Here is a 13946-nt window from a genome sequence, read left to right as displayed (position 1 = left end):
GACGTGTCCTTACAAAGTTTCCCTACCATTAGTCACCATTAATTAATTCACAATGTAGATCACAAGAAAAAGTTAATAGCAATGGCTACACAAATGGCTACTTGAAAAGTAGGGCATGTGCTTTTTTGTGTGTTTGGACATAACAGTGATTCGTGAGCATGTTGAGAAATACACTGAAAATCACATTAAAGTTTCATTTCTTTCAATTACTTACATCTATCTGTGAATCAATTTGTTCTGATATAAACAGAAATTGAAATTTGTGCAAAGGAAAATGACAGAACATAAAACAGAGACAGAAAACGCTTCAGAAATCAAACCTGGAAGCCCAGACGGAAGTAACCTTTCACCTAGTGAGACACCCTCGATGGATCTCGGCACATTAATTCCACAAATAGCTCGTTTATTCCACTTAATATGATGTCTGAAGAAGAACAGATACTTCCCCTACCAGCACATAAATACCGAATCCGAAGATTAGACGGATTTTAAGAAATATTGGGTGTAAAATTCGTCTCTCGTGCATCCGAGCTCAGCTGAGTGAAAAGGAAGAAACTTTACAGGCTCTCAATGGACAATCTAAGGACTAGTTATAGGAGAGACACGAACATAAGAACAAATATACCTGATAACCCCTACTACAACCAAATATAAGAGGATGAACTTTGAAATTCTACTATGACCTCATAACTCTGATATGACTTCTACATTAGATATCATTGATAAGTTACACCGGAAAAATCACCTTCCCGTTCACACTCATAATGATAATGAGGTTATCCACTCTCAGTGTGGAACTCAATGCCTAGGTTGATCGGATATGAACTTTGACCGACATGAAGAGAGCAAATCAAAACGGTATGATTTGTAATCTTCACAAACATTGCGTTCGATTGGATTACAAGAAATCTTGGCCTTAAAGAATCATTCTTCAAAACCTTGTTGCTTATTTTGCCATTCATAATTTCATAGACATGATAAATCTGCTTCTTTGAAGGCATGGTGGTGAATATTTCCCAGCGAGGCATTAGGCATGTTATGAGGCTTTCATAACGGAACCTCTACGGTGTGTGTTTAGACTGATCGCAAAAATATTCAAAGAGACAGATACATGTCAATTAATTTATGCTAGGACTGCCTTGAATGTAGACTAGTTTAGGACATGGTACCTTAACTCGTTCTGCTGACCAAAGGTTGAACCAAAATGATCGTCACTGTTGTTGGGAGACATTCATTTTCTGCCAATTTCTTATAAAGCTTACCATTAACGTTCTTGTACCAGCCGAGAGTCGTGTTCGTAAGGTTACAAAAACTTATCAGTGCAGAGTCTGAAGGTCTGGAAATAATCAAGGAAAAGAAGGAATCGATGGTATACTTCCTGTGCAACATATGGGTAACCTATTACAAGCTTCATGAATGCTTAAATTGTCGACAAGAGCAAAATAATAAAGAACTTGATACACCGACGGTAAAATGGAAAAGCATTGGAGGTTGAAAGCGGAAGTGAACTTTCACCTACAACAATGAGTAATCACAGAAACAGGCTTTGAACGCCCCTCAACGTTTGAATGTTCTTCTTTTATAGAAGGTGTATAGTGGTTGAATACTTGATTCTCTTACCCACCTTGAAATTAGTCCATCAGGTACGTAGTTTGGGGTTTATGAGTAACTTTGTTGTCTTCTTCCATAGAACGTGCTAGGAGAGTGATGCGTGACATGATATAACGTCCTCTCTACGACTACGTGTAGATGGGCCGCATTACAATTAACTATGCTAAATTATACATTTGTGATATCTTCCTTCTTTAAAATTTTCCCTGAATATATAACTGATAATGTCAGATTGTTAAAACACTGAAAGTTCATAAGACAATTGTTATGAATGTATTGTCAATTCAGGTGTATATCCTGCCACTTCAAGCTATAGGGCGTGTTTTATTTTTGACCTTTTGTGTCATGTTAGCACTGATGACTTAGTAAAAGAAAAAGTCTACCAGTTGTATTTGTGAAAATCATTTCGGAGATGGGAACTTAGACAAGTTTCGTGAACACTAGCTTAATTTCCCGGACAGTTTTGGATTTGTGACCGACGGAAATGACAGCCTATTCGACCACCAAGTTTATAGTAATAATATGACTTTACCTCAACTGTATCTGCTACTATTTTAGTGGAACAGTGGGAAGGATTACTCTCGCCTCTTCATTCATCAATTCTTTCTAAGAAATCGCCACTTTAACTCGATAAGAAGATGACGCATCGTGGTTTAGATGAGCATCAACTACTAACTAACAGAATCAGACCAAGTTCAATAGTACAGCGGCCACACTAAACTGCCTTGGTGGAACAAGTACGTGCGACGGTTATGCGGGTGAGTACATGCAGCTTGATTTCTTGATAATGTTCCAAAACACACATCAAGCATTTAGGCTGAAGCGAAACGTGCATTAATGTTCGTGCATCGACGTCCATGTTAGACAAGATTTAAGCATTTATCTTGCTTCAATGCATGAACTATTCACCAATGGGAAACCTGGAATTGGCAAGAGAGATAAAGGGTAATATTTTTTTATTTTTTATTTTTTAGTTTGTGTTCAAAATCTGGCATTATTTGGCGCATTGAAAGAAAACATCTCCTTATTTCCATAAACATTACCTTCTATGGAACAGAAGATGTTTTTTCTTCCAAAACCTCGAAGAAAAAGTTTCAAACGAACTTCTTCCTATTGAGGAAAAAAATCACACAGTAGCCTTCCAACACCTATTTGTATACTGCCATGCATCTCGTCTTATTTAAACAATCATTATAATTGACCAAATGTTGTGAATTTGAATGTTACCATTCTTTGTGCAGTAATCGAACCACCTTAGTTGAGAAACCGTTCCATTTCATTCACCAATATCGTAAGACCTTGAAGGGATGGCACAGTATTGGTGGAGATGAGAATTGGGCTTTTAACTTTTTGCGAGATACTAAGAAATCACTTATGAAATAGTACAGTGCATATCATTTTAAGTGGAATTCAAATTTTGTTTGATGAAAATTCGGTTTGGAATGACTGTTACATAAAAAAACAAAGTAAAACAAAGCGATCATAAAATGTGGGTCCCACATTTTATTAGAATCACTCTGTTTTGGATATCTCAGCCATTTCAAAACCAATTTTCATCAAATAAACGTTGAATTCCTCATGGAATTACATGCTCTTTCATATTTCTCATTTTCTCATTATCTCGCCAAAATGTTAGAAACCTAAAGTTAGGTCTCAACCAAAACTATACGATCCCTTTAAATGTTAGAACAATATATTTTTTCCGTTCTTTTCTCCCATATTCTTTACCTGGTCCCGATGCACGACCAACATCTTTATAGTAATAATGCAGCTGAATCGGGGTTATCCGGCCGTCTTATCTGTCCATGCTTTCTGTACTCTCAGCAGTATATCGAATTATTTGCTCTGTCATTCTTGCCGAGAAATAACTGGAAGAGCTAACCGGTGATTTCATCCTATATTTTTTGGAACAATTCTATGCACAAAATTTCTCTCTTTTCACACACACACACACACACACACACACACACACAAACACCTGAACGCCCATAAACTCAGCAAAAAAAAAAGAAGAAGAAGAAGTAAACACTTTTTCAAGTTTATATCTCTCATTGAATATTTGGCTGAAAGTTAATGTATTATATATCATATTGAAAATAATTTAATTGGCTATCAACCTGGTAGGTCAATGAGAAGGGAAACTTCACGCATGAGCGAACACCTTTGTTTTTTCCCTCAAAGGCACAAAAGTAAAAAAATAATTGCAAGAATGAACAAGTTGTCATTCATACGGAAGTGCTCTTCCATATAACAATAAGAACAAAGACAAATTCAACACAAGAAGATGCATGAGTTAAGTTGCAAAAATAAACCTTTGATCTCAATAATATCTGTGAAGACTAGAATATCAATAGAGGCCAAAAATAAGGGGGAAAATGAAGAACCTGGGGTCAAATCCAAATTCAAATGAAATAAGAGAAGCAATATTAAAACAAAAAATGAGAAATTTCAATTTGTTTTCAAATGAGGAAATTGTAAATAATACTTGGTTATTAAATTTATCTTATGAATCCTTAGGTTACTATATAATAAAGTGAAATAAACAAATTTTGTATATCCAGTCATCTTTATGCCATTACTCCCTATGTCGTTTGAAGTTTAAGCTAACAGAATTTTTTCCCCTTAAATTTCCCACTTTGCTTTTGTTTGAGGTTATAAAGAGATAAAGAGAACAAAACACTTACTATTGTTATTTCACTCGTGTCTCTCATTGTGTTAAACTGCTTTGTGTGTGTGTGTGTGTCATTGTTATCTTGAAGGGTATTGCCAAATGAAAGACAACTTGTCAAATAATGCAATTTTCACTTTTGTGCCTTGGAGAGCAAAATGAATGTGTTCACTCATGCGTAAAGTTTCCCTTTGTATTAACCTACTAACTTGATAGGCAATTAAACTACCTTTAATATGGTATGAAATACATTTGATTTTTCAAAATCTTCTATAAAAATATGAACTCGGAAAAAAGTGTTTACTTTCTTTTCTGTTCTGTTCTTTTCTTTTCTTCTTTTTTTGCTGAGTGTATTTATCATCATGTATGACTATACATGGATCAGGTTGGTTATTCAGTCTTACAATGCAGAACTTGTTTGAAGTAGAATTAATGCTGATATGTGTAACATAAAGCATTGCATTAAAGAGGATATACCGTATGTTTCTGCAATCTTTTCTTTATTTTTCATTTTATGTAATCCATCCTTTTACCTTTATATTGTTTGTAGTGAGACTGGTAGGTGGATCAAACGAAAGGGAGGGCCGAGTTGAAATATTTTGTGACGGGAAGTGGGGCACGGTGTGTGACGCTTGCTGGGATATCAACGACGCGCACGTGGTGTGCAGAGAGCTTGGCTACTCATCGGCCTCAGCTCATTATAGAGGAGCCCACTTTGGGGAGGGATTTGGACCAATCTTACTTCAAGACGTTGGTTGTGATGGAACGGAAAACTCCCTGCTTCAATGCACTCGAACATACTGGGGATGTGACACTTCTTGTGATCACAGTCTAGACGCCGGGTTGAGGTGTGAGGGAGACAGTAAGTTGGAATTATTAATTCACGAAATTTCAACCTGTTGTCGGTCATGATAACGTTATTGTGCATTATGCTATTATTTTAATTTCGTAACTAATGTGTCTGGATTCCTGTATATCAAAGATGGCGTTTCTCTTATTGTTTTGTATACGTGTGTGTGTGTGTGTGTGTGTGTGTGTGTGTGTGTGTGTGTGAATGTTTTTTTTGCAGGCAGGGAAATTGAAAGGGCGCTTTAAACCCCCTGGTTTTATAGAGAATGTATTTCCGTATTCACATGTAAATACAACATGTAACATGGAACAGTGGTTGTGCTCTGCTCTGAGGAAAGACCCGTTATCCTCATTGCCTGTTCCTTCTAAAGGGACCTAAAAACCATCAGTTCTCTGGTTGATTTTCGAAGTAGTCATTACTTCTTCAGCCCCCACCCCCCCCCCCACCCCGCACACACACACATACATACACGCAAATCATATGAGTTGAATTGATTCAAAATATTCATTCTATAATCTGGTTGTTCCAAATTCCTTTTCGCCGATATTTCAGTCTTTTATTTTCATAACATTTCATGTCATGTCATTTTGTTTCATTTCCAACAAATATATAACGTACAATATAACATTTGCATGTACATGTACATATGAAATCAATGCAGTTCATTTCTTTCTTTTATAATAGAGGAAACATAGATTAAGAGAGTGCAATCATAACAGGCAAACTAACTGTATTGCATCAATGCAATTTGTCAAATTTTCAATTTTTCAAGTTATTCATTCGTCAATGGAAAGGCGTCATCGAATGTGTTTCTAAATAAAAATCGACTCTTGATGCGATTTAATTTCATCCCAATCCATACGCACGTGGGACAGGGATAATGATAGATTAGAAATTAATAATGACATTAATCCGTTTTCAAAAGTAATTCAAGTTTTGATTTACAAGTGAGTGTGCTGGCAGCCTTTGACAACGCGGTTTTAATGGACACAAGTGGCATTTGAAGTGAATTATCGGTGTATCGAACCTTTAATGTTATTTTGGTATCTTGGTCAATTTCTCTGTTTTAAGGAACCGGCATTTAGTTTGCTATAACTGAACTTTTTTCCGCATTTTGCCGTCAAGTCAATTTTTGAGTGAGTATTCGACAAAACGAACCTTTAATGTTATCTGGCTTCTTTTTCCATGCTAAGGAACCGGCAGTGTAGATGCGTACAACGTTCGTAGCGACTTGACATTAATTCCCACGGAAGCGGACCATGGGGGCGTCCTACAGTGCAACCTTCAGAGTAGTGAACAGTCCGAAACGTTAGAAGTCCATTGTAAGTAGGTCTTGTTGAAGCAGCTAGATATAGTGAATATGGTTTGTCAATGATGTTGCTGTTGATGCTAGACGCTCTCATGTTGTACCGTTCGCTCATTTGTCTCTTTCGGGTTACTTATCTATTAATTTATTTATTTATTCATTCACTCATTCACTCACTCATTCATCCACTAATTGTGACTCTGCACCTCAAAACAAACAACAAGTCGCCAGACATGAATTTTTACTTAAGACCATATTCTGAAAGAGCAGACTTTAAGCTTTAAAATGATGTATAACTCAAATCAAAAGGACTCTCCTAACCTATCTAAATATTGGAAAGAAAGCAGAAACTCAGGAAAAGTGTGAACTGAGAACAGAGGCTCTGAAGTACAGTGTCTATTCATGCGCTTAATCTTTACCAAACTGTGCTGGCTGTGCGATGAATGGGACAAAAAACAGGAAGTAAACCACCAGAGTAACAACAATGAAGAGATTATCAGATTAAAGTGAAATTAAGCATGCCTCATTAACACATTCTGTCCATAATTGATGTCAACTTTCAAAGCAGTAGCACTATCCTTTCAAAAGTAATTAGAGTTGAAAGTGAAGAGTGTGGACAAGGTTTTTTTAGAAATGAAAAAGGGATTCTAAAGACACACCTAATCACACTATTCTACCAAAAATGTTGGAGATAAACTGCTAAAAAAAACACACTTTCCTGCCCGTTTTATGATACCAAATTTTAGCATAATGTAAAAGAAGACCCGCTCTTTCAGAAAATATGAAAAAGTCAAGTTCGGCTAGGTTGACCCATTTCACTTATTTTTAGTCCTCACGCAAAATCAGTGTGTGCGACTTTATGTTCGTTTTGAGGTGCACAGTCACAATTACTTCATTCATTCATTCATTTATAATCACCCTATCAGGGTGTTTGTGATACACGTACATATTTATGTCATTTATGCAGATTTTGGCTTTATTAGAAGGTTACAATGGAATAAGTGTCTGCTGTTGGTAATTCACATGATATCAAGTTGTAAAATCCTGTCGACAAAAAAAAAAAAAAAAAAAAAACAACGTACCTCCATAATATCTCGGGGTTGAGGAAACTCACAAAATTATTTCACTAACAGTTACGCAGTTCAGGTCTTCTCAGTAAATATTTCATTTAACCGTAGTGCTACTGAGAGAATTGTTCATGAATTAATTTCATCCCGCCTGATATTCTGACATGGCCTCTTTTTTAATTTTTCCTCATAATATTGGCAAAGCTACATGTAGCTCTCTCAATCAAGCACAGTCACATTACACCAGGTCTGAAATCACTCTACAAATGGCTTGTGTAAAATACTTGGAACTAAATACTCTTTCATATTTGATAAGAAGTTTCTCATTATCTCCCCCCCCAAAAAAAAAAAAAAAAAAAAATATATATATATAAATATATATATATATATATATATATATATATATATATATATATATACATATATAAACGTGAAGTTTGGTCTCAACCAAAACTCTACGATCTCTTTAATTCCTCTCGTGAGAAAAAAAAAAATCGTGTTTTTTTCTCTCTTTATTCTGTTATACTGCTGCGTATTGACTAACCTAGAAGTGACACTTTCATATCCCCTGGTGATTTTTTTTTAATACGTTAATGATAATCAGGCATTGAATGCCTCGACAATGTATCTTTTTAACATGTTGAAAGAATAAAGAATCCAAAGGTAAGCATGCACGCATCGCAGATTAGCCGATATTTACACAAGATATGTTTCAACACCGACACTAGCAATATTATCAGCAAAGAAGGGCTAAGTTAATAGAGTGAATGGCATTAATAACCAGTGACATAATATGGACATTACGCAATGGATAATTCATTTGTCATTAGATCTAAAGAGAGATAAAGTTGGGAAATAATTACTTCAAGTTTGTAATTCATCAAGCATCCAGACTGAAACTTTCTGAAAACGTATGTTTGTTTGTTCTTATTTTTCCATACCACAAGCATATTAAGAAAAACGTTAATGTGCGGCAATCGGCTAATGGTGAATGAAAAGTGGTATTTCAGAGATTAGGAGCAATACATCATTCCCGAGCACTATACCTATCTATAGATGATTCATAAAAAAAAAAAAAAAAATAAGACTTTAAAGTTTTAAATTTTCAATACCTTAGACTTCAGGCAGATGGAACATAATTTCAACTGGTAATTTCCTTACACATATTAAGTCTTCACCCTTTAAAGAAAGATTACTTAGTTTAATGTTTTCAGAACTTAATGTCTTGGATTTTGAAGTAATTTTTGGCAAGCGATATATACATACATGCATCATACAGTGTCGTAATCATGCGTCGCATTGCATAAAAAAATAAAATCGTCTTTAAAGATGACATATTATATATCATTATTTTCATAACCTAAGAGTAGACAATGTTAATTTTAAAAAAAATTCACAAAATGTAAACTATGTAAAAAAAAAAATAACTTAAGCTAAGGCATCTCTTTCTCACTCTTCGTTGTGTGATTGTGCGCGGACGCAGGATCTAGAATGTCCTAGAATCTGCTCACATGAAATAATCTCCACAATTCTATTGCAAAACTTGACATACTCATATGAAGAGTGTGTTTGCAAAAACCGATAAGTCCATATTAGCCAAGTGGAGATATTTGCGATTAAAGGTCAAGAAAAAAAAGAGAATAATAAGAAAATTTTTGCTTCTTTTGACCATAACTTCAAAAATGTTTCTTTATATGTAGTGACCAATATATCATTTTAAAGGTCTTATTTTGTACATTATGACAGGAACCGAACTTGAAAATCTTCAAAAATGGACTTATCGGTTTTTGCAAACAAGCTCTTAATATTATGCTCATTTACCGATAGATATGCCAGGTTGTGTAACGCTTGTGATACAAAGTCACATGGATACATGATGATGAAGATAATACACGCTGAGATATAGTTTACACAGCAGTGAAGTACTAACTTGCTACCTACGTTTACCACTTGTCATGTGACAGACGCCCCCGCGGACAATATCATCGTGATTCAGATCAGCTATGTCCAGAATGAAGAGGAAACAAATGACCTTAAGATCACGTGTCATGTCAACCCATGTGACCAGCCAGTTCCACCAATCGAGGCATACGAGATTGCAATCGATGACGTCATTCAGCCCTCTTTAAACTCTCCTACCGTGACCCTTGACCCTCTCCCCAGTGGATGCGTGGAGATCTCCTGCACCGGAATTAACGAGATTGGTAACACGACCACTGCACAGACTTACTGTACAAAAAGCTGTGGTAAGAGAATATTTCAGTATTAAATCCTATAATAATATAATTCTTCTTATCATTATTATCAATTTTTGTTTACCAGACCCACCTGGGATGATGTAATAACTTTACAGGTTTGCCACATGCACATGCTTTGGTTTGGAGACACTTCTATTTTGATGTCGGGTAATCCCCACTATACAGAATTTTGGAACTTTAGTCAGTGTCACTGTTTTATTGTTATGGCGAATGTTGACACTCTTACAGGGATTTCTAATAATACCAACATTGTCTGTGATAATTGTATTTTAAATACGAGTGGGAAATGGAAAATTATTATTCTATTATTGTCACTGACACGTCTTTTATTTCCATTAGAAACCGGTGGCGAGCCTCCAGCAGCTGATATCTTGTCGATCAAGACTTCGGAGTTCCTCGACAAAGATCGTCAGATGAATCTACTAATCCTGTGCAGAGCAAACCTGAGCGACCAGCCGTTTCCGTACCTCCATTTGTATTCAATTGGAGTTGATGGGATCATCCTGTCCAAGGCGAGCTGGACCTCGGCCGTCCTGAGACCACGCCCAAACAGGTGTATTAATGTCACGTGTTCCGCAACTAATGGCGTCGGAATTACTTCCGCTTTGACGAGGCACTGTCCGAGGGGTGAGCAATATGAAATCTAGAAATGTCAACTCTTTCTCTCCCATTATCTCCCAGGCATAAAGCAGTCGAAAGTTTCCGTCTTTCAAAATTCTTTGCCGGACATGTTCTCGTAGAATTTGAGAACCATTTGCAATGGCCTGGAGTATTTTGGAGCGTTATCGATGGTGGGTTAAAGGTGGGAATATCTGTGATTTACTGGGTTTGATCCCTGCCAGGTAGTACTTTCCCCCTTTTATAAAGGTTAATCTGAAAAACAGCCAAACAATCATTATTGAAGGCGGGTTCCTTCTTAAATACAACGGAATCCTTTAAACTATTTCCTTATTCTCCTTTAGCGTTTTTTCCGAAGTAAGAAACGCTTGACGCATACATTACAATGAATCCAACCCTAAGGAGGCTTTACATGGACATAAATACAGTACTCTCCGCGTAATCGGGTATCGCTTAAACGGGTACTCCGTTTAAATGGGTAGTAATTTCAAAATCAGTTCCAATGCACATTAAAATTACCTGATAATCGGGTTGCCTCTCTGCATAAATGGGTAAATAATTTTCTTCTTATCTAATTTTTACCCATATTCTATCGCAGATAAACACTTTAAGATATCATAAATGTCAAATTTCCTCGGCTAATCGCATTCTCTACTTAATTTGCAAACAAGACCGATCAGTTGGGGAGTGATTTAACATGAAAACAGACGTACCAGTACAGTGTACCGACTTGCCACACGTATAAACGAACATTACACATGTGGCTGGCACTCACAACTGCATAGACAGACAGAAGTTGAACACACTTGCGCTCCTCCCTTGAAGTTTGCAACGAAAATCAGGCCATGCACCAGCTTCATAATTTTGCTATTCCCCATGCAGTCACTTCTCGAAAAGTAACCCGACGTTCTATGTGACTATAATTGCACGCAAAAAGATGTGTTCATTTCGGGAAACGCCTGCGTGTTATCGAGGAGTCTATAGTCAAATGACAAAGTTTTCTGAAGACGTATTTGTTCATAAAAGATTCTAAATCATTGCTCGTGACTGAGCAAGTGTTATATTGGAAGGTATATTTGCCGTGCAAGCACGCTTGCTAAGCATACAGTGTAGGTGTTTGGTGCAGTGTAAAATGCATTTACATACGCATTGTTTGTGTCAATAATTGTGAATGAGACGTGTTCTTCTGTTAATCGGGTACTCCGCTTAATCGGGTAAGAAACACTCTGCCCGAGCCTACCCGATTATGCGGAGAGTACTGTACTTTGTATGCATTAGGGATGCAATAGATGTCTCCTTCATTTAGTAATTATGTTTTTAAACTGTATTATGTGCCATCTAATTGCCTGCTTTAGCGCTGGCATTTTTTAGTAGGCATGTCCTACACACTGTGTCCATAAAGCCGGATCCATGTCTATGTTTAAAACAATAAAGGGCTCTTTGACAACTTGTGTGAAGAAAAAACAAATGTATCACATCCTCTGTATATCTTTTTCCATTCTTCAGACCCACCTGCGCCTAACATCATCTCTATCAAGGTAGAAGAAGACGAGGATAACTTGGGAACGAATCTCAATATCTCATGTCACGTGGATCCGATCGATCAACCCTTTCCACCGATCGATATGTTCGAAATCACCGCTGATGGATACAATCTCTCAACATCCAACGCGTCTTCAACGATCATGGAAGATCAACTCAACCGGTGTATCGATATATCGTGTACCGGTATCAATCAATTCGGGGAAACGGTTTCTACGCGGAACTTCTGCCCACTCAGAACAGGTAGGTTTCTTATAGCTTCTGATAAGATAAATGAGAGTAAAAGAATATTTCTTATTTGACTGACAGTTCATGTTAAATTTGTTGAAATGCTTTCATATTTTTCAGCTTATGTGGTTTCTGTATAATGTTCTGCCTAGGCAAGTTTAATAGGCATGTTATGGGTGAAGAGAAAATAATGAAAGGGAAAATAAAAGAGCCTGTTTGATTTCACATATCATTTCAAGAAAGGTTGTTTTATGGTTATAATATTATGTACTTTTTGATTGATTGAACTTGTCGAGAAAAGGTTTTTTCTGCTTTTGAATGAAGACAAATACATTGTACCTTGCACTCATAGGTCATGCGCCCCCAGCGAGTAACATCCTCTCAATCGAGACCCAGGAGATAAATGGGGAAGGAAGCCAGGTCATTCTCGTTATTATGTGTCTCGTCAGTCTTCAAGACCAGCCGTTCCCACACCTCCACACTTACAACATCGGAGTCGACAACACTACGATCTCCTCGTCCAGCATCGCCTCGGCTCTCTTCAGACCACACCCACATAACAGGTGCATCAACGTCACGTGCTCCGGGACAAACGGGATTGGTTGGACCTTCACCAGTCTTAAACATTGTTCAACATTTGACTCGGAGAATTGTAAGTATTAAAGTCAGATGCGCTGATGATAATAAGACATATTCAAAGAGATGATTACTAAAAACGAAAAAAAAAAATTATTGAGAGACTCTGGGTTTATTATGTCAATGTGACTTTATTTTGTAAGATATGTAGATGAGTTATAGTCTTTACGGTCACTCGAATACTAGAGGGACTTTTTATGTTTTAGCATTTGTAATAAAAGTCAGGTCTTTAATAGTCAGTTTATTTTAAATCCAAATACATCTACGATTCAATCTACAGTACAACCTTGAGGTAACATTTTCAATTTTGGCCTATAAATATTGACCTTTCTAAGAATACATCTCAGAATTTATTGAGAATATGACATACATTTCAATGAAGATTAACAAGCACACTGTTTATGTTATCCTTTGGTGTTCTTCAAATCTGAAGAAAAAAAAGAAGCAAACTCTTCATGTAAAAGACATTATTGATAGGGGCATGATTTCGCAGTTCAGCTGCTTTTCGTTTACCGTTCCTAAATTTCAACTCGTAGCGATCGAAGAAGATTTATCTACCGGCAGAGTCGCAATTTTCTTAACTGTTTCCCAACTATAACAAATAATCAGAATGTTTATTGAGCTTTCCCTGAAAAGAAACACTCGAAGACGTTGAAACACATGCATTTATCTCCTGAAGGTGATAGGCCCAGTGTGCTTGACCAGACAAAAAAGTTTCATTTTACAGTTTTGAATCTGAATTTTCACTTTGTACGTCGTATTGATAAGTTTTCGTTTTCTCAAAATTATTTCTTCCTCCCTTTATGTCTAATTCTGTATTAAAGTTCCAATTGCTGGTCTTCGTAGAGGAATTCTTCAGCAGCCGTCGACCACGTATTCCCTGCTCGTTGCCGTGTTCTTCTTGTCGTTGTTGACCTGTGCGACAGTGATCATGAGGAGGAGAGAGGTCAATGTCTTTTGAAAATTAAACGCCTTCTACATACCTTCAACTCTTCTTTTGCTGAGTTACCTGAGTCCGATGAGAAAAAAACTTAACATTTGTCTTCAATCCACGTTTCAAAATGTTGCCAGGATAAGCCTGTTTTTGTTGCTGTTTTTGTTGTTTTTGTTGTTGTTGTTGATCATTTAAAAGAAAGTAGGATGAACGTTTTCATTTTATCCT

The 13946-nt window shown here is 36.6% G+C and overlaps 1 protein-coding gene and 1 long non-coding RNA gene across 2 annotated transcripts; both read left to right on the top strand.

Moving 5' to 3' along the window:
- Positions 1 to 4955: 4955 nt before the first annotated feature.
- On the top strand, positions 4956 to 9689 carry LOC139713089 (uncharacterized). The gene is made up of 3 exons (XR_011709620.1): positions 4956 to 5141; positions 6323 to 6451; positions 9467 to 9689. It is a non-coding gene; the product is annotated as an uncharacterized lncRNA (long non-coding RNA).
- Positions 9690 to 9900: 211 nt separating this feature from the next.
- Positions 9901 to 13829, top strand: LOC139713080 (uncharacterized). The gene is made up of 5 exons (XM_071624836.1): positions 9901 to 9907; positions 10100 to 10387; positions 11885 to 12163; positions 12501 to 12800; positions 13609 to 13829. The coding sequence occupies exons 1-5, from the start codon at positions 9901 to 9903 to the stop codon at positions 13743 to 13745; spliced, it is 1011 nt and encodes a 336-aa protein (XP_071480937.1). The 3' UTR covers positions 13746 to 13829.
- The last annotated feature ends 117 nt before the right edge of the window (positions 13830 to 13946 follow it).

The sequence above is a fragment of the Diadema antillarum genome, unplaced genomic scaffold (assembly GCF_040938485.1).
Source record: "Diadema antillarum isolate AM-2024a unplaced genomic scaffold, OU_Dant_1.0 seq00001903_RagTag, whole genome shotgun sequence".
Classification (NCBI taxonomy): domain Eukaryota; kingdom Metazoa; phylum Echinodermata; class Echinoidea; order Diadematoida; family Diadematidae; genus Diadema; species Diadema antillarum.
The sequence above is the reverse complement of the archived record's forward strand: the minus strand, read 5'-3'. Positions and strand labels throughout refer to the sequence as shown.

Coding starts and splice junctions, on each gene's coding strand:
- LOC139713080 (XM_071624836.1), top strand. Junction 10,388..11,884: donor GACGAGGCACTGTCCGAGGG/GTGAGCAATATG, acceptor TCCATTCTTCAG/ACCCACCTGCGCCTAACATC. Junction 12,164..12,500: donor CTTCTGCCCACTCAGAACAG/GTAGGTTTCTTA, acceptor TTGCACTCATAG/GTCATGCGCCCCCAGCGAGT.